General features: G+C 39.9%; 2 protein-coding genes across 6 annotated transcripts in view; both read left to right on the forward strand.

The window, feature by feature from the left end:
* Positions 1-21,724, forward strand: part of TESK2 (testis associated actin remodelling kinase 2) — a 121,150-nt gene that overhangs the window by 66,406 nt on the left and 33,020 nt on the right. For all 5 annotated transcript variants that reach the window (XM_061451402.1, XM_061451403.1, XM_061451401.1 and 2 more), the window contains one exon: positions 9,493-9,541. In XM_061451402.1, coding sequence (XP_061307386.1) covers positions 9,493-9,541 — 49 coding nt within the window. The remainder of the gene's footprint in view (positions 1-9,492; positions 9,542-21,724) is intronic.
* The window catches only part of LOC133268405 (selenoprotein Pb-like), a 92,151-nt gene that overhangs the window by 17,807 nt on the left and 52,620 nt on the right, over positions 1-21,724 (forward strand). The gene's annotated exons all lie outside the window — the stretch shown is intronic.

Consider the following 21,724-nt stretch of genomic DNA (forward strand, 5'->3'; position numbering starts at 1 on the left):
TGTTCAAAGTAAAGTATTTCTTTTGGGCTGGGGTGAGGGAATATAGGAAAGGGATTGTTTGACCGGCAAAAAGAATTCAGTTGCAGCTTAATGTAACCCTGCCCTACCTTGAATGGAGTTACAGAGGTGTTGCTGAGAACAAAAGTTGTTGTGCTTAGTTCTGAGTAATTGCTGAAATTTAAATGTCTTATGAAGTCTAAGAGATTATATGGATGATATACCGGCCCTCTCTGGCCTTCAAGTCTGTTTGAAGTCAGTGGTGTCACACATATGGTCCTGAAGAAAGAAGAATAGTGTGTTGGTTTATGCATGAAGCAGAAAAGGAATTCCATTTGGTTTCACAGTTATTACACAGGATTGATAGAGAAATCTTTGCTTTTCCCCCATGTGCTCAACTAAGCAGTTATCAGTGAATACATAAGAAATAAATTACTTAAATAGGATTGATTTATCTTTGCATAATTTGTTTTGAAGAATAAACTTGCTTTATGAGTTGTTTGATTTGAGGCCTCTTCAAAGAGAGTTGGTTCTCTGGTAAAAAACTACTGCCTTTTTCTTATGTATTATACCCTTGCTGCAGGGAGCAAGGACATTCCTACAGAAAATGTAAATGAGAAAACCCTGTTTAGTTTTAGTTTATTCTTTTATTAAATGATAATACACAGTAAAAACTATTATTTTTCTTCTGTAGCAGGTAACTTGGTGGTTTTGTATGCTAGTTGTCATTTTATTTCTTGTTTAAAATCACACGGCTGCAGTGTTTCCAGTCCCTTTATATCTGGAAGAAGATGTGCCCTTTTTTAACTGCTACACACAGGCGGGTAACATTTAATATACAGGTGTATATGCAGGTATATACATGTCATATGTGTGTGTATATATATTCGACCCTGTTTATATATGTATATGTATACATCTATGTATGTGTGTATATATGTATCTGTGTGTATGTATACATGTGTATCTCTGTGTTTGTATATATATATATGTGCACACAAACCCGCATACATACATGTATTTCTGTTTCAAAAACCAGTAAATCATAGGTGCTTCTATTACTGTTGTAAGAGTTAGTTTAGGATTTATTTCCTACTTGAGAAAGACATTAAAAATAGTATTTGGTAATAATTAGCTTTTATAGTATAGTGGTGAGAGGTGAAAAAATCATGATGTCAAGTAAGAGCAGCTGCAGTAGTATTGCTTAGAGGAAAATGTTCTACCATAGCATGTTTCTGCTGAAACGTTTTCTGGGATTATTTTTGGAGATTTTAAGCCTCTTTTAGTATTTATAGGGAATGATCCTCTTCCAAGAAGTTTTAGTGTGTAAGTTCTCATTTCCAGGGACTATGAACTACCTCAATTGGCTGTTAAAGTTATTTTCTTCACATTATTTCTGTCCTTTGAAGTTCTTCCTCTATATTGCCAAGCTGTTTTGTCACTAGCATCAAGTTTATTTATTGATCACTGGATCTCCTCCATGTGCCTTGAAGGTCTACTCTGATTTTATATAATATATATCTGTGCTTCTTCATCTTCCCTAGTTCTAGGACTAGCTACTGTTAACTTACACTGTAAACAAGTTCCTTTCCTTCATGGTGATTTGTTGTCTGCCAGATAGGATACTACTGGATTCTTAGGCTGAAATGTTGACATCATGTTGTATAATGGTTAAATGTAGCAGGTGCTCTGATACCAAATGGCTTGTAATAATTACGAAACTTCATAGATACTGGCTTTATGGTACCCAAAATCTGCTCTTAACCCATTTCAACATGTGCAGCTCAGTCAGTTAATGTTTTAGAAAGTGGATGTCAGATTCAGCAATGATGCTGAATTCTTTTAATATAACAAAATCTTCCTTAATCTGGGTGTGTACTTGTGTTTTTGAACATCCTGATACTTTGGTACCTAAAACTTGCATTGAATCAGTGTTTTTGTCCTAGAAGTCTGCCTTGGTTTATATGAGCTAAGTGATATGGAAGAGAAAAGAGATTCCTCTTCCTAATAGTGTATTTGGTGGCCAAAGATCATCATTATCCTTTGGATGATTAAAAACCCCATCACTTTGCCAGTGCTCCAAAATACATATCAAGTTTTTGCAATTCCAATGTACCCATAGTTAACTTCAGGATGCTATTGCAAAGATTCTCACATTTTTGCCATTGATTGCGCTGACTGAAAAATAAATGTTGCTGACTATTTGAAATTGCTTTTGTTTCTCTGCCATCCATATCAACTCATTTTCACATTCAAATACAGATGTCATTTGAGGTTTTTATCCAGCTTGCAGTCACCATTCTGGAATGTGAGTTTGCCAGTAGCTGCTGACTTTCTTCCATTCTTTAGCTCAATAGAGATTACCTAGAGGCAGGTCTGTGTTTTTCATCATACTTTTGTACTACTTTAGGAGATGGAGTTACGTCAAGGTGTTTCAGTTTCTCGGCTTCTAATGCTTGAGGTATCAATCTGGTTATTTAGGCTTTAAAATGATGTGTTTTTCTGGGCATGGAGTGAAAATCTGACTTTAAATATCCCTACTCATTTCAGTGTTTCTGTGCTCAAGTTTTACTCTTGGCAGCTACATAGATCTGTCTTGATCAGAAGACTGATGTAAGTGAAGAGTTTAGTTTTCATTTGCCAAGTCCCCAGTAAGTATTCCATCCTCATACATCATAAGGATTCTAGTGGTCAAATATATGCATATATCTATCAAGAAAATGAGAAACTGCCCTTTATTAGAGGAATTATTTTAGCAAAAATGAAACCTCTTTGTCAGTCTGTTAAGTAGATGTTGGAATAGAAGATTCCAGCTCTTGCAGCTACAATGGCATGATGGTAAATAGTGAGGGGGTTTAGAATTTTTTTGCTTGTCTTCCTCTGGTTCCTATTTCAATTAGCAAGTGTGATTCCAGAGGCAGAGTAGATGTTAACTGTAATGTAGTAACATTTTGTTCAGTCTCTGTCTGGTGATAGTAAGAAACTATGAAAGAGCTGGGTTTTTTTTTTGTTTTGTTTTGCTTTTTTCCCCAGGGACCAGCTTAGGGCCATTTCAGGAATGAACAGGGCAAAACTGGATATAATTAGTTTGGATATAAGGAAGAAATCCTTTACTGTAAGAGTGGTGAGGCACTGGAGTGGGTTGCCCAACGAAGTTGTGAATGGCCCATCCCTGGTGGTGTTCAAGGCCAGGTTGGACAGAGCCTTGGATGACATGGTTTAGTGTGAGGTGTCCCTGCACATGGCAAGGGGGTTGGAACTAGATAATCATAGAATCATAGAATAGTTAGGGTTGAAAAGGACCTTAAGATCATCAAGTTTCAACCCCCCTGCCATGGGCAGGGATACCTCACACTAAACCATATCACCCAAGGCCTTGTCCAACCTGGTCTTAAACACCGCCAGGGAAGCCAGGGATGGAGCATTCACAACCTCCCTGGGCAACCCATTCCAGTGCCTCGCCACCCTAACAGGAAAGAATTTCCTCCTCATATCCAATCTAAACTTCCCCTGTTTAAGTTTTAACCTGTTACCCCTTATCCTATCACTACAGTCCCTAATGAAGAGTCCCTCCCCAGCATCCCTATAGGCCCCCTTCAGATACTGGAAGGCTGCTATGAGGTCTCCACGCAGCCTTCTCTTCTCCAGGCTGAACAGCCCCAACTTTCAGCCTATCTTCATACTGGAGGTGCTCCAGTCCCCTGATCATCCTCATGGCCTCCTCTGGACTTGTTGCAACAGTTCCATGTCCTTTTTATGTTAAGGACACCAGAACTGCACACAATACTCCTGGTGAGGTTTCACGAGAGCAGAGTAAAGGGGCAGGATCACCTCCTTTGACCTGCTGGTCACGCTCCGTTTGATGCAGCCCAGGATACGGTTGGCTTTCTGGGCTGCGAGCAGACACTGCCTGCTCATGTTCATTTTCTCATCAACCAACACCCCCAAGTCATTCTCCACAGGACTGCTCTGAATCTCTTCTCTGCCCAACCTGTAGCTGTGCCTGGGATTGCTCCGACCCAGGTGTAGGACCTTGCACTTGGCATGGTTAAACTTCATGAGGTTGGCATCAGCCCACCTCACAAGCGTGTCAAGGTCCCTCTGGATGGCATTCCTTCCCTCCAGCGTATCAACTGAACCACACAGTTTGGTGTCATCGGCAAACTTGCTGAGGGCGCACTCAATCCCACTGTCCATGTCAGCGACAAAGATGTTAAACAAGACCGGTCCCAACACCGATCCCTGAGGGACACCACTTGTTACTGGTCTCCAGCCGGACATTGAGCCATTGACCACAACTCTTTGTGTGTGGCCATCCAGCCAGTTCTTTATCCACCGAGTGGTCCATCCATCAAATTGATGTCTCTCCAATTTAGAGACAAGGATGTCATGTGGGACAGTGTCGAACGCTTTGCGCAAGTCCAGGTAGATGACATGAACTGTTCTACCCCTGTCCATCAGTTCCCTAGCCCCATCATAGAAGGCCACCAAATTGGTCAGGCAGGATTTCCCCTTAGTGAAGCCATGCTGGCTGTCACCAAGCACCTTGTTGATTTTCATGTGCCTTAGCATGCCTTCCAGGAGAATCTGCTCCAAGATCTTCAGGTCTGCTTCCAATGCTCTTCAGGTTTTTTCCAACCCTAACTATTCTATGATTCTAAAAGCAGACTAATGATGTTCTGGAGTGTTATGCTCCATTTCTACCATCAACTTCATCTCCTATCTCCATGTCACTCTGGCATACAAGCTAAACATGGAGAGCTAAAAGGCTTTTCTGCCTCTGATCTACACTTCTCCTTGCCCCGAGTGTGGGAGTGCTGGCTTTATCACATCTACCCTCAAAAAAGATGGTGAGGGCAGGAATGGAAAAACAAGGTGGAGTTCTGGTTTGTACCATGAGATGTTTGCTGTAGCTGCTTTAGTGCAGGTTGGTTGGTACAGGGCAAGACTAATTGCTGGGGTTAGGGAAAACAAGTTTGAACCATTTCTTCACTTCCTTATTAGGTTAAGTCCCATTTAAAGTGCAGTGCTGTTCAAGGCTTGGGTTAGATCTGGTACCAGGGTTATGAAAGGTCTAGTGTATGCTTTGCTGCTTCCCTGAACATTGATGTGCTGCTATAGTCATTGGATTTTACCCAAATCAAAGTAAGAAAATGGGGCTGGAAAGGACTCAATAAATCTCTGTCCTTGTGTCCTAGGCTGGGAGCCTTAGGGCCGCAGTCTGAGAGACCTGATGCCTTTTCATTTGGGTAATGTCTTAGAGGTGTGTTTTTCTCATTTTCACAGATTCTTCATCTTTTCTGCTGTCTCTTAAATTAGTGTATCTTCAATTTTGAGATAGAATTTCAGTCTTTAATATCACTACTGTTTGCATGAAAAAATATTTCTTCATTTGATCTGTACCTTGGGGACTTCATTTAAAACATTCTGTACACAGAAAGCCTTAGCTCATGTCTTAAGTGCTCTCGTGGGAGCACTTGGGGGTATCGCTGTGTGTTTGGCAGTGAGCGTGCAGGCAGATTGAGTCATGATTACATCCACCTTCTTGTGTGCGCTCACACAAATAAGCAGTATTGCATGGACTTCTTTCAAGGAGAATTGGATTTCATCTCCTTTCAGACAAATTTGGCACCCTAGGAACACAGTACTAGGTTGGTGGGGTTTTTTGGTGCGATTTTCTCCTTTTGAATCCTTTCTTTTTTGTGAAAGTACTGGTGATGGGCTTTGTTACAATAGCTGGAAGGATGGCTTTTGTCTTTTTAACATTTTTTATCCTCTATTAAACAGTGATTTAACAAAAAAGAAAATTACTTTTAATTCTCTGTGTAGTGGAGTTTATCAAAAAGGAGTATTTTAGAAATGCTGTGCACGAGACAGCAGAAGAGAGGCTGTATGCGTTGTGTATGTGTTACAGAAAGGACAGATTAAATGCTTGACTCTATGTCTAGCATCAAAATAGTAGAAAACTTAAAATCCATTTTTAATTTAGCATGGTGCCTAAAACATTGAGGGTCTTTGTTCAGGCTTCTTACTTAGTGCAGACTGCTTACTCACCTTCTTCCTTCTCTGTCAGTGCAGTGCCTTTTGACCTTCTCTTTGTGTTACTGAGCTCATTTGAGAGACTTTTGCATTGGTGTGTTTGGTTTGTTTCTTATGTTTAATCTTATAATCAAATTGCTGAATTTTCTCATACAAGCAATAGATTTCAGAGGACCACAATTTATTTTGTTTGACTGTAGCTGCCTCAGGTTTAGCCACACAACAGGAACATGTCCCAGTGAAGTTCTTTTAATGGGAAGCATGTGTTCAATGTCTAGGTGTCCACAGTGGCTGTATAATCTGGATATTATCTTTGATTTATCAAGGAGGCAAAGATTGCAGACTGAGGCAACAGTTCTTAGTCTCCCCTTTCCTGTCTAGAATTTTCTCCCTTGCAGTCTGCCTGAAAAGCAGTCTGACGGAACTGAAAACAGTTTGGCTAACTACTGTAATGCACTAAGGGTGCAGGTATTCCAGACTGAAGAATAACCTGGTTTATGGAAAGAGACTTCTAACATCTGAACATTGCTGACATTACTTAGAAAGTATTTTGTGGTGGAAATGTGCTGCACTGTATTTACAAAGGTGGACTCAAATAGCATCCTTTGTATTTGCAGCTTCTGGGGAAATTTTTCCAACCAATAGTTACGATTTTTGAAAGTGCTTCAGCTTTCCTGATAAGGCCAGATACTCTGTCTTGAAAATAAACTTCCTTAAATCTGCAAACGGTCTCCTGTTTTGTTGATGACTGGCTCAATGAAGCTTCTTCCAACTAGAAATGCTTATAGGAAGTGTAACCTTTGGCTGACAAGGCATTCTGCTGAAGTTCACCTACAAGCACATTTTGGCTCTGGAGTCAGTGTGTCTAGCCAACAGGAATCATCTCAGCTGTACTGGACCAGCAGGTCAGCTTCCTATCCGCAGAACTTGGAATCTCATCTGGGGCAATCTCAGAAATCGAAATCTTATGTTAAAGTGTATTTCCTGGTAGCAGCTGTGTGTGTTATCATTTAGTGGAAATGCTTTCCAACAGTGTTTTGTAGCAGTCCTTGGCTTAACCAGTGGCTTATTATTGCTTGATACAGCAGTGAGGTTTTCCAGGAATTTGGATCACTAGAGGTCTATTCTAGCAATCTATTTTCCAGAGTCTGAAAACTGAGATTCTTGACACAAAGTTTAAATTGTTTCAATATGTTGCTTGTAAACTCATTAATTCTGCCTTTATCAGTGTATCTGGTTTCTCTTTTCCTGGGTAATAACTTCTAAATACATAGGGTTTCTAAATATATCTTTATGTCCAGCTTTTTTCCATGAGATCATGATATTGAGCTTTGTTTTTCATTTCTGATTTAAAGTTAGAAATGTATGTCTGCTTCCCTGTAGAAACTCTAAACCATTAGGAATTTTTGAACCCTTACTCTTGGTAACCTGAGCCAGTGTGTCTTTTCTGCCTGAAGCATAGGTAATGAATATGTTTCCATTGAGACGTCCCTTGACCAAAACAGGTTGACAGAAAAAGTTAAGTTCTACCAGTCTTTGAGTGACAGTGATGGTTTTCTGGCTTGGTAAAAATGAGACATCAGCATTATGGCAAAATTTAATTTAAATTCATAATTGGATTCATATTTTAGAATTAAGTCAAATACAGCGAGTTCCTGATTTGAAAGGGATGTGATACACCTTTACAAAGGAAGAGTTGATATAGAGATGAAAGCATTACTTTTAATTACTTAGCCTCAGTTTTTGCTTAATGAAAATACTGCAGTACTCGGTTAACCTTGTGCTTTAGCATGTCTCATAAAAGAGAAAATAATACTTTTGAAAGTTGTCTAAGTGGAACTCGTATCTAAAGGAAAAAAAAAACTTCCCCCCCCCCCCAGCTTCCTTGTGAAGCTATTAAGACCATGTGTGATCGCTCTGCAGATTTTCAGAATTCATTAGGGAAGGAACAGATTTCTGCTCTGGAGGAGTCTGGATTTCTTAGTCTTTGTCAACTTGTTTGCAGAATTGTTCCTATGTGATTGCTTTATGAAATGAAACTCAAACAGCAATGTTTTGAATAGATGTTATATCTAAAAAAATTCTTCCCTTTTCCCCGGATACCTGGTCATGTCCTATTGCTCTTCATTAAACAAGAGGAATTGCGTTTTCACTGTCTCTCCAATTAGTACTTATATATTTAATTCGGGGAGTATTACTGGAGGTGAGAGTAGGCAAAAGACGCTCAAGTACAAGTCCTGCTTCTTTGGTTATAAAAACAGATTTCCACAGCTTGGCTTATGCAAAGGGCCTTACCTATGTTCTTCCTTCTCTGGCTGCTTGTAATTTACCAGTCAGCTGTTAGACAAGAGAACAGTGAGGATCATTCATTTCTTCAAAAGCGGCTTAGCCAAACTAGTACTACATGTGTCTTGCATCAGTTTGGGTTTAAACTCAGAAGTATTTGAGGATTTAAAAGGTTCTTTTCCTTCAAACTCCTCTCCACAAGATTCTCCTGTCACACTTAATGAAACCATTCATTTCTATCACTTGCTTGCAACATAGAAGTTTGTGAACATTGTGGAAATGACAGTGTGGTTTTGCTTGAGACCAAAATCGAAATGATAAAACTGAGAATTGGTTAATCTGAAAAGACTCAATGCTTTAACTGTGCTCTGAAGTGCACAGAATTTAAGTTTTACTGAACTCTTGCATGGGAGATGTTTACTGTTAATATTAATTTGCATTTTGTCACGGTTAAGTTCAGCTTGTATGGTGGTAAAAATGAGCTTTCAGTTGTGCCTGAAATGAAATCAAATGTCTGGTGCTTTGTCCGTCACTTTCCAGAAGAATCAAGGGTGATAGTCATTGCCATTAACAGCAGGAGTCTGAATCTTGTGCTGTGTAGGTAGCTTTAGTGGAGTGTGTGTATACTGGGTACTGTTGAAACTGGCTTTGACTCCGATGTTGGAAATAAGGGGTTGGGGAGGGGAAGCATACTGCATGTATGTGCCATCATATTCTTAAGTGGTTAGGAATGGGTTAGGAAGAAACATCTTTATGCTGAAGCAGCAAAATGCAAAGGGAAGTAATTTTCTGTTTATGCAGACCAACAGTGGATAACTTGGCTTAAACTTCCTTAAAACAGAACTCTGAGATTGTTCCTCTCTGTGTAAATCATTCTATGCTGGACTTTGCTTATCATCAAATTGGTAACTTCCCTTCTTTAGTTTGAAATGTCTCCTGTCCTCTCTTGGAACTGCTAATTCAAATTATGTTGTAGTACAGACAAGTGACTTGGTTTTGTGCTGGGATGTTTAAATAATCAGTCTTGAGGTATGCAGTATCTGTGGGGCTGATTTTTCTTTTTCCTTCTTTCATGACATATGCAGCACTACTTATTAGCTCAGTTTCTTTAAAGAAAAAAAGAGGGGGGGAAAAAAGCCCAAACCACTTTTCTTTTCTTGTTTCTTGTAGGTTTATGGGTGTCTGTGTGCATCAAGGACAGCTGCACGCACTTACTGAGGTAAGACTATTTCATGATATACTTTGAATATGAAACAGTTCTCAGGACAGATTTTGCAACTGCTGTTCACCTTGAGTGATAGTTTCTTTTATGGTGACGAGTGAGTTAAACACATGCTACTTGCTATGCAGTGGGAAGACTGCAGAAGCAGGCCTCAGAACTGTACGTTTGCTCGTAGCCCTTGTATGTCTTGTCTCCTCAGAAGCACTTACTAGGGAAAAAAAAAATCACATAACATAAAATTTCACTGATACTATTCTAAATGAGAGATCTGGATTACTGTTGAGCTGCTCCTAAACATGGTTGTTTCAGTGACATTGCATTGTATTTAAATCTTATACTCCATTTGTGTGCATGTTTCACAGGTAAATCTGGGACATTTCAGCTGGGTGGTATTGGTGTATTCAATCCATATTACTTTCTTATTTGGAGTAACAGCAAGATTACAGCTTAATCTGCATCCCGTAGAAAGGGATTATTTCATTGCCTATATATGCTGGCCAAGATCAAATGAGATTTAGTTTCTCATCAAATGTGAAACTAAAGTTTCTGTTCATGTGAATCTTCCCACCAAGTTTTACTGAGCTGTATGTTTAATCACCCTGTAAACTGCTCAGAAAAAAAGGAGTATGCTCTTGTTAGGAATAGCATTGCCTGTTTTGAGTCAAAAATCAGTAAAATGTTTTTCCTGCTGTTTTAGTTTGGGTACAGGTTGTGGGGAAACTCATGTTTGGTAAAGTACTGTTTTATTTTTACTTCTATTTTGTAGGAACTGATCAATTAAAAAATTAACCCTTTCCCACCCCCAAAGATAATTATTAATTAGCAGTTAAAACATGTTCCCAGTATGCTTGCCAAAAACTACTATAAAATGAGAAGACTGGGTAGTTATATGCCAGTTATCTGGATACGTGTGGCCATCACTTTCTGTAACTCTCATATGCCACTCTGAGGCAAAGATGCACGTATGTGGGTGGTGAAATTCTTCACCATCTGGGGTGCCAGTTCTGCAGTTTTAGTTCTAGCTACTATTAGAGTGATGCACACTAGTTCACAATGACCATATATCTAGTGTAAGAGCAAAAGTAAAGACCCTTTAGAAATTTCAAGATACAGCACATATGAGGGATCCTTTGATATGAGAGGGACAGTTTATTTGATCCCCCTCCAGGCTCCCTCCCTGCCCCTGTGCTCGGGAGAGGGAATGTTTCTAAGATTTGGCATTTGATGGCTGATGAAGACATTCAGGCAGGCTTTGATAATGTTATTGCCTATTTCTTTTGGACCTCTAATCAGTTAAAGCAGGGAGGTTTCAGGCCTTTTCACTAAACATGTCCTGGAAGAGACGTCCTCATAACATGTCACTGTACACAGTCTTGGCAGATCTTCCTCAGTGTGGTTTTTTGGTGGTTTTTTTTTTTTTTTTCTCCTTCATCCCAGTTTCTTGCCATTTTTTTTATGTCCCTCCCCACCCAGAAAGCCAAGAAAACGAAACCAGCACAGATGCTTCCTTACGGAGAGCTAATTTTGTAGCTGCTTGCTTTGTTCAGCTATTTTTGAATTCTTGGCAAGAAAATAAGAAAGACTTCAAAGAATAACTTTTTATAGATATAATTCAGAGTAACAGAAGAGATTCCTGAAGTATCTTGAGACCAAAGAGGAAAAGCTTTAGAATGAAGAAGGTGGTTGCAAAATTTTGAGAAAGAGAATAGCTTTAATGGCATATTAATAAAGTGCATGCAGTGATCAGTGGAGCAAGGTGGGTATTTAATGCCTTCAATAGAAGAAAGCACGACCACAGGCCATCATAAGTTGTTGTAAGGAATCCATATACCACTTTGTGCAATACGGTAGCTGTTCTTTGATTTTACAGAGCTTTTCAAAGTTAAGAGCTGTGTATGTTCCAAGTGGTGGAATTAGTTGTGTTTTCTGGCAACAGTAGTGGGATTTTTTTTATCTTGAAGTGTGTGTAGAGTAGTGGTTGAGTTCTGAAGACTTCTGGAGGTTGGAGAAGGGGGCTGAAATGGCTAGCTGAAGGAGTTATTAGTAAGACAGACATGGTGACTCACCAGTTCAAATATAGCCCAGGAGGATGAACAAATCAGCCACTGTCTTGTGGCTTTTTTCAGCTTGTGATCCAAAAAGCTGGTCTCCTAGCTTCAAGTGCTCAACATAACTGATACTATTAGCAACCAGAGAACTTCTGCTGGGATTTCACTTCTTTGGAGATGAAACTGGATTCAGAAGCCTCATTGCTCAATATATGTCTGAGTCACTGTCAGGAGATTCCTCTCTTGCACTAGCTTGTGCTGGACCTGTTCTGTAAGGAGCTTAATTATCCCTTCTTGTGTTTTGAGAGTACAGTTGATGATATGCCAAAGTAAAAGGGATGTAGCATCACTTAGAGCTTATGTCTGAGGGTGCAGACATATCATGCTTACTTGTATGTCTATGTTTCTGTGACAGAAGAATTTGAGAACTTGTGGCAAATGTTTGCTCAATTGAATGAGATGGCTTGTACTATTAACAGGCAGGGCAACAACCACAAATGGTGTTAGAGGGGCCTTGAGGATTTTATAAGCCTGTTAAGGGGGCTGCATTAGTAGTATACAGCACTTTGTTATTGGAAGGCAGATTCTGAAATATTAGGGATTTCTTTTCTTGCATGTTTAAATGCACAGGAGGCTAAACACAGATCACGCGGAACAGTTTTTTTTGCTTAAGGAAGGTGTTGATCATATGTAGGCCTTGGGTTTTTTCCTGTTGGCAGCATTTTACATGGGTTTAATTGTACTCTCTCAAGAGGCTTTTGTTTTTAAAGCTGTTTGGCAATAAGCACTTTCTGTTTGTTTTGGTTTGGTGTTTTTTGAAAATAAGAATGGAATTGTTTCATTATGGACTGCACCAGGACTTTGGCCTTGTTCCGAGTCCACAGTCTTGCCAGTTCTGAAAATCCAATATTGTTTTTGAAGTTCTGCTCAAGCCAGAAGCTATGGCATCTGCCTCTTCTTGAAGCTGGTCAGTGTCTATCCTTAGAGTCACAGAATGGTTTAGGGGGACAGGGACCTCTATCCTTGCAAGCACGTAGTTCAGAAACACTTAAGGAAAGTGAAGTAGATGCCTTAATAGGTACCACTCAGATGATTTGGCAGTTATTAGTCTGCTTCACTAATCTGTGAATAGTCTGCAGCACTAATCTGTGCTGATGGGCACACATTTGCTGTGATCATTTTCTGTAAAACCAGGAACTGGGTATTCCTTTCTCAGTATTCAGCTGTAATCTATAGCTGGTGGTTTGTTTCTGTAACTACAAGAACCTGTAGGGCTTCCTGCTGTACTTGTATGCCTCTCTAACCTAATTCCAGCCTCTCCTTCAAGCCTCTCTTTGTTTTCCAGCCATCTTCCTAATCTGACAACTCTCTATTCACTTTCATTTCTTAATTTCCTGGCACATAGCAGCATCCTCAGACTTGGAGAAACTTGCACGGTAGTACAGGCTGCGGTGTCAGGATGAAATGCTTTTGAGCATTCAGAGACCTCGTCTAAGTTAGTGCCAGGAGCTTAGCAGACAGTATACACTCCAGGGGATATGAAGCTGTGAGCCAGTTAGCATGGAGGAGCTGTGGCTTAATAGCAATAGCATACAATCTTACCCCACGCACACTTACCACTGAATGGCTGCATGAGCAAATACCCATTTTAGATGGGAGGCAAACAAATTGATTTTTGTTGCAGGTTCTGCTGGCCTGTACTATTACACTGAAGCAGATAACATAGCATACAGTCTGGCATATAAAAGGCATATAATGCCTTTTTGCAGATCTTAAATTATTTGTTGAACTCTCTTAAGCAGGTTTATCTGAATTTCTAACAGAGAGATCAGGCTAAAATCTTGTTACAAGTAGATGTGTATATATATGCACAGAACGAGTTGTACAGTTGGATAATTCCTCTTGAAGGAAATGAAACCCCTGACAGCTGTGTGTATAGGAGATGAAGATGGGAGAACTACTCGGTGTTGACTGGGATATCTTGAAATTGCAGTTGCTTCACAGACAATAGCTAATTATTAAAACAAGTTTTATGGCTATTAATTCATAGTGGATGATAGTAAAATAAGAGCACAAATGTTCCACTGTTACAGTCTGATGCTGAAGATTTACTTGCTCAGAGCAGGATCTGACATGCATTGAAGCGTTCTCAGGCAGGGAGTAGGGTAGTGGCAGTGTGATAGCACCACACGGCCTGTGATGGAGGGGTGGACAGTATTGATTTAGCCAGCAGCTGGATCTGCTTGACATGTCTCTCCTGCAGTCTTTCAGTCTTTCTTCTTGGTGTGTTCTACCTAGTCCGTCATTCTGATTCCATCCCAACGGTGCAGTATTAGATATTTCATGGGTCTAAGAGCGTATTTAAGCAGCCTTGGTTTTAAGGTGCTGTATACATGGCATTGGAGCAATGGTGAGAGAACTCTAAGGGGTGGGCCAGCCTTTCTGTGCTCTCTGCTCCACCAGGGGAGGAGGAGGTGCATGCATCCATGCAGGGGTGAATGGAAGTGCGTTGCAGTCTAAAATAGTGTGATGGTGTATGCAGTAATGTGTGGTGGCACTGTATAGTGTAGACAGCAGAACCTAATGCAAAGGTATTAGGCAAAAAGTGCTGTAAGAAAAATCTTGACTGCTGCTTTAAGTTGTTTTTTTTTTTTTTAAGAATCCACAGAATTCCTTTAATTCCTGCATATTTGTAGTTCAATTTTATATATATATATATATATACATATATATATATATTTTTTTTATAGCTGTGTCATAAACCTCAGGAAAAAATTTACTATGGAAATCCTTCCAGACATGTTAATTTTTATCTTGGGCAAGATCATAGAATCATAGAATCGTTAGGGTTGGAAAGGACCTTAAGATCATCCAGTTCCAACCCCCCTGCCGTGGGCAGGGACACCTCACAATCATATCACCCAAGGCCTCGTCCAACCTGGCCTTGAACACTGCCAGGGATGGAGCATTCACAACCTCCCTGGGCAACCCATTCCAGTGCCTCACCACCCTAACAGGAAAGAATTTCCTTCTTATATCCAACCTAAACTTCCCCTGTTTAAGTTTTAACCCGTTACCCCTTGTCCTGTCACTACAATCTCTAATGAAGAGTCCCTCTCCAGCAAGATAATGGCTATTGGATAATTTGGACATGTTGCACCATAGTAGTTTACTGAACTGGACACTGCTGTTTCTACCAGTAACCACAGTTCATTGTTTTGAGACAAAAATGCTGTTACATAGCAGTTTGGAAAAGACTTTTCCCTCCACCCTTCCCCTTCTTATGCTTTCCCCTTCTTCCTTCTACTCATGAAGCTCATCTTAATGTAAAGCCTGTGGCTTTTGAGGGGAGAGAGGTTTCTTCAATAAGTTCCTCTGTGGTAATGGAAAACTTTCTCTGCTGTTCCTCCCAAGACTAACAATTTAAGGAAACTATAAATGCAATTAGTGGAGTTTCAGGCCTTCAAAGTCCTTCGTTTTTAGGTAGGATTCAATTTATTTCTTTTAAATTTGGATATAGCACTGATTAGGAAGGAAAAATTTTAAAACCTTAAAATTATCAGAATTGTTACAGTTGTGCTAAAGGGAAAGTAAGTTCTTCTGCTTGCACAAGCAGAGCCTATAATTTAATTAAAATACCTAAGTTTTATTTGATTTTCCTTTCTCTTTTCCCTGCCCTCTGTTCTTAGGCACCTTTCTATGAAGAGCCTTTGACCCTAGAATGGAGAAAACCTGACAGATGTCGCTTAGATGTCCTCTTCTAAACCTTTATGCTACAGCAAAACCTGTAGGCATACATTGCCTTCTAGATAGCAGTTGCACACTTCTGAAAGTTTTAAAAAGCCTTAGAACATCATTCCTTCCTTGCTCCCTCCTCCTCCCATCTCCTGTAGCATTTGCTAATCCCTTCTGTTATTCTACCAGTGTGATTCATATTGTTTGAATAACTTCAGTTTTACTCATGTAGCGCTGCAAATATTTAACTCTGCTTTGGTGATCACAATAGCCTGTCAACCCTAGGGAACTTTGTGTCTTTAGAGCTGTGGTTCCTATTATCAGTCATTCTGCAAATATTCCATACAACAAAGGAGTTGTTCCCAGTTAGGTACTGAGCAAACTTGTCTAGTGGAAGGTGTCCCTGCCTATGCAGGGAGGGTGGAAGTAGATGAGCTTTAAGGTCCCTTCCAACCCAAGCCACTCAATGGTTACCTGTTTACCAGCTTGGGTTTAGCTCCTGGATAAGATGGTGTAGGTGGTTGTCCCCCAAAAAGAATAGCTGCACTTGATTAAGCTATGCTTGGAGACAACTGAAGAGAAGATGAAAGTTGTATTAAAGGTAACACCAAGTAAAAAATTAAAAGAAATGAAAGAACTCTCAACTTCATCCAGTTAGAAAATGTTACTCATCTGCTGAATACTGCTGGATTTCCAATTTCTGTGGAAAAAAAAAACACGGAGTTGTTAGGGAAGCCCTTTACTTCATGTAATATTAAAGGTTTAGGTATTACCTAATGTGTAAAGCCAAGCTGCACTGATTAGAGGCTTCTGCATCAGTTTGTATTCCATATCTTGTGCTGTTTGGTAGCTACCCCCACTTACTGAACTCTTCCTTAGGCTCTTTGTACAGTGTTTCTGACTGCAGCATTGAGAAAAGAAAATCAAGAGGAGGAGCAAAAAATAGGAGGGATGGGGAAATGTTTTAGAGATACATAGGGATGTTTCAGTCTTTTGTCTCTCCTCAGATTTGGTCTGGTCCAATTTGGTCTCATTTGCATACGTAAAGTATCTTACCTGTGTGTGTCAGAGGTCTTGGGCAGTACGTCAAGTTACTTACTTTACAGACTTGTAGAACTGTCAACTGCTGTGACTTTCCTGGGGAATGAAGTGAGCGACTGTGCAAACTTGGATGGTTTTGTTGCAGCTCTGAGAATATACCTGTTGGTTCTCAATGTCTTTGTTTTAGAGGAATAAGTCTTGATACAGAGCAGTGTAAAAAGATGGAATTTACTTTGAAGTAACTTTAAAAATAGTTTGGCACCCTATGATGACAAAGGGTATCTTTCAGATTACTTTCAGCAGCCACCAGCTGGCATTTTTAAATGCCTCCTGGCTGTAGGATGCTGCACAGGCCTGCTGCTTAAACTTTGTAAGAACTCCAAGTATGTGTAAAATTCTGCAGATTAAATTGATCCTTATGATCTCTCAGCCAATGAATAGCATGACCTGTGGATTAATACTGTAATAAATCTCTTCTTGTATGCTTTATTCTTTTTGTCTTTAGTTCAGATCTTTTTTTGTAGCTTTCATTAGAGCTAGTTTCATTTTTATATACCTCCCTGGGAATAGGAAGAAGAGTTCTTTCAGTGGTGCTGTACTGATGCCAGTGCTGGAAACTGTAATGTGTAGAGGCAGTCTGGGCCTTTGCAGGTATAAACCCCAAGTATCAGGAGTGTAAGTTCAGCCTTATCAAAAGTATGTCAGGAGCCTTGGGTCCTCTACTAAACTGTGGTTACTTTATACCCCTTCTGGAATGGACTTGGGTATTAGAACTGAATATATTTCATTCCAGGTAGGTATGCTTTGATGACAAGAATGGTGATGTGGTATGAAGCTAGACCTGTTATTTGCTTGCCCAGTTTTCTGCTTTTGTTGTAGGACTAGAAGTCCAGCCAGCACACATCTGTGTTATGTCCTCTGTTAATTTGGTTGTTTGGGTTCATTAGCTTTTCCCTTACAGGAGTTATTAAGAGTCAGGCCTTGCATATACTTGCATTGATATCAAGAGAAAGCCATTTGTCTGGACCCCAGGGATTTGACCTCTAGAGAGGAGTTAATGGTCACCTTGTCTGATGCAGCAGTAGTTGTACTCCCCCTTAATGACCAAGGACTGTGTGAGAAGTTTGCTGTAGGACCTGAGCAGAAGAATAGGGGTCATGGCAACAGAAAGAGGGTTTAAAACAAAGGGAGATAACTCAGGTTTTAGGAAGACTACGCTAGCCTGTAAAACAAAAGGTGAGAATCGTTCCATTTCATTGCAATAGTGTTTATCAGCACTAAAAGAGAATAAATGCATCACATGAGGTGTCTGTTAGGACTGTTCACTATTTACATAGTGCTTTATGTTTCTGTTCTTGAAAAAACCACTTACCAGAGAAAAAATGCTGAGAGGTAATAATGCTTTGAAATATCTAGTTAATTCTGTCATCCTTTTTAAAAATACATAAGACTGTGGAAGCTTTTTACTTTGGGGAATAGTGTTAAGATGAACCTACAAGATGCAAAGCCTCTGTTACTGTGTGCCTGCTTTGGCACATGTGAATATCAGCTCAATCTTTTGGGGTTAAAAAGCCCAACAAACTAAACTTGTACAGAAAGACAAATCTGTTGTCTGGGCTTTCTACTTCATTGCGTGTGAACACGGGCTAAGTTGGGAAGAACTGAAAGTATCACCTTCATTGTCACATACAGCAGCTATTTTGCTGAAAGGAAATAGAGATAGGTAATAAGGACTTTTCTTAGAGCTGTAAAGTTATGAAACTTCTGTTTATATTTTGAGATGAATGTGTTTATGAGATGGCAAACCAAGTATCTAGCAATATCGTTTTGAAATTTTAAAGATCCTGAATCTATGAAGTGATAAGCCTCGGGATGTGCTTCAGCTTTCTTGTGTCAAAGTATCAGTTTTAGCTTTTGCTTAAATTATTTCATATTTAAAAAAAGAAGTTACCTATAAATTTTACTATTAGACACTTGTATGTGTCCATCTGAAATAAGTTATTTCAGTGGTTTTGTCCAGGACCACATGTAGAGCCTGTGCTTTTTCTTGTTCCTGTGTAGCTTGCAAAGTGATTCCTAGTACATCTCTGATGGTTTTGAAATGCAGTTATAATTGTTTTTGTAAGCTTGGTTCTGTGCAGACACTTCCCTTCATCTCTTCATTGTTCATAATAGGATTTTAAAAATACTTGTCAACACTTGGGCCATATTTGGGTTTAGTTTTGCTCTCTTCACAGCATATGGAGTGTCGGTTTCAGTTTTGCTGTAACAGTTTGTCAGGTTCTCAATTTAATTTATAAAAAGTGGCTGAATGCACTCTCAGCAAATGCAGATTGATGCTTGATGATCAGCTTTATCGCATCCTTTCTCTGTGCCATACAAGGCATCATGTTTCACCTTCAGATTTGTGTCCTTTTTTCCCCATGTATTCAGTCTCTTTAGAGGATTACAGCATGTCTCTCTTCAACTTGAGATCCATGTATGAAAGGCTTAATATATCTGTCATTACCCAGCCTGCAGAATTGAAAAGACCCATTCCTGTGCTATTGATCTGTGTCAAGAAGCATGGGTAGCTCTAGAAGCAACCATGTCCTGATGCAGTATTAACTGGAGAGTGCCAGACTAACTAACTGTATTGGTTTGAGATGAGGGGTGTCTGCCATACCTGTATTTTTTTTTTTTAAAGGGTGAATGGAAAAGGGAGAAAAACCCCAAACCAAGCAAGCCATTTCCAGTAGTGATTCAGTCTAGATTATAAACTGAGTGAGAGTCAGAAGAATGTGAGCACCATCATGCTGTTTTGTAAGCCAAAGACATCCCATTTTTGTTGAAATAACGCTGTAGGCACTTGTAGTGAGCCTACATGGTTCATTATCCCAAGAGCTGAAGACTTGAAGGCTCTGGTACCCATCACTATACCTTCTGTATCAGATATGAGTTAGGCTGATAAAAGGTAGAAGTAAACCTGTTTCATCTGTATGCAGCAGTGGGTGCAACATTAAATCTAAACATGGCACATGTGAATTAGATTGCTCAAATTAAGTGGAGTTTAAAAAGCTGATAGAAAAGGGAGGGTAGTGATAGGATTTGGAAACTGTTACACTGTTTAAACCTTACGCTGTCATTTTAAGCTTTCATTAATTATTTTGTAACAAGAAAGCAGTGTGTCTTAGTAAAGTTATTTTACAGAAGGTAAGACAAAGTACATATTCTTTACTTTGTTTATACTATTTTCCTTGGGAACCAAATATTTTTGTAAATTAGTTAAAAGGAAAAAAGACTTCAGTCCCAAGCACAGCTTGATGTGCTGCACATACCAGAAAAGTCCATTTAAAATCACACAAGGGGGCCTGGCTTTCAGTGTCAGGAGGCAGGAAATTTAGTGTCCTGGCTGAAATTCCATCTCCCGTTCATACTCTTGCAGGCTGATGTTGTGGCATTTGTGGTGTGCTTGACCCTTTAGTTCTTTCTCCAGCAAAAATGATACAGGCCTCCACAGGAGTCTGTCTGATTTGTAGCTTTGCAATTTTGAGTGCTTAAATATCAAAAGTCAGGTTCTTGGAAAGCTTGTAAAGGACCTTATTTAAGTTAGGTGATCTTTCCATTATTTTTTTCCCCTACATCTGATGGCTATTTACTTTTTTACGAATGAAAGTGAACCATTCTTGTCTGAGTACAGTCATCAAAGACCTGGGGTTTCCAGGAAAACATTAAACAATAGAGCGTTATTATGTAATTATACATATATATATTATATATTATTATATAATAATACCAAGTTATCCCCATGAAATACAGGGGCCCCTGTGGCATAGCTTCAGTTTGATAGGAAATTAAACGCTGCTGTACTTCATCCCAACACTTGTTCTGAGGACAGGAGGAAGCTTTAATGACAGAATTCGTGTGATTTCCTGTGGCTGTGCCTGATTCCCTCAAAATGCATCTTCTTTTTTAAGAGAGTGAACTTCCTGTCGTGTATATGTGCAGAGATGGAATACTAAGTATGAGAGGTTCAAGTGGGTCCTTGAATTGATGGGATTTTAAACTTAACCAGGGGACGTTCAGGTTAGATATAAGGAAGAAGTTCTTTACTGTAAGGGTGGTGAGGCACTGGAACAGGTTGCCCAGAGGAATGGTAAATGCTCCATCCCTGGCAGTGTTCAAGACCAGGTTGGACAGAGCCTTGGTGACATGGTCTAGGGTGAGATGTCCCTGCCTATGGCAGGGGGGTTGGAACTGGATGATCTTAAGGTCCTTTCCAACCATAACGATTCTGTGTTTCTCAGAAAGCTGCAGTAAAAAGTTCAGTTGTGGGAAAGAGAAAGCTGGCAAAAACTTTGGCTTATGGAGAATGCAAGCTGGCCTTACAGTTTCTCTTTCAGGAGGGAAGTACTGGCAGATCAGTTAAAGGAAAAACCTACTGTAGGTTGGTGGTGACCTGGTAAATTAAACACACTAGGGACAGCTCTACAGAGGAAGTCTCTCCTTATGCCAAAAGCAAGCAAGCAATGAAAGTTGTGCAAGCAGTGCATTGTGCTGAAGGCACAGGGAAACTGCAAGATGCATTTGCAGTATGTGGTTAGGCGAAGAGAGAAGGGCGAGTTCTCACAGAAAAGGAAGTTCAGATGTAAAAAGTACTATAATCGAGACACTAAAGAAATACACATGCAAATAGAGAAACCAAGGCTTTGAAAAGATGAGTCTGACTTCAGGCATACAGTCTATATTTGTGCATGCAGGTGCTAGATCAGAAGAGATGAGCAACCAGTTATTTCAGTGAGAACTTCTGAATGTTCAAGCTTTTGACTTCTAGTTTCTCTTAAACGTCTGTGTATGAACTGAAGAAGTCATAGCTAAACCTCTCTCTCCCTCCCCTCTCTCTCTCTCCCCTCTCTTAGCTGTACAGGCTGTATGTCGTATTTAAGCTTTCCTCCTCTTGTGGGAGGGTGAGTAACTTGTTTCATCACTTCAGAGCCTGTAATAGTGCACAGGGGACTTTTTTATTATTTTAATTGAGATGCATCTAAACACGTTGTGTTCTGAGGAAGGCTTGCTAAATATCTTGCTGGTGGTAACCTCTTCCTCCTCCTTAGAATATCTCAAGGATAGAAGAAAGTAAGATAAGTGGCAGAGAAATGTTGACCTGCGAACAGCAAGCACCATTGTCTCTTCCCTTCTCTCTCTCCTCTGCATGTGTGTGGCACATGTGTGGCACACACATGCAGATGGTGCCTCTGTGTGTTGCGTGGGGTTTTTTTGGGGGGTGGGATTTCTAGTGTCAGTGTTTTGACACTCATTGTAAGCCAACTGGCCCATTTGCCACTGTCTCAAGGGAGAAAGAAAAAACGTTCTTGAA

Source organism: Pezoporus flaviventris, unplaced genomic scaffold (genome assembly GCF_033815535.1).
Source record: "Pezoporus flaviventris isolate CSIRO_AGI_PZ_B2104156 unplaced genomic scaffold, CSIRO_AGI_Pfla_v1 ptg000013l, whole genome shotgun sequence".
In the NCBI taxonomy this organism is placed as follows: Eukaryota; Metazoa; Chordata; class Aves; order Psittaciformes; family Psittacidae; genus Pezoporus; species Pezoporus flaviventris.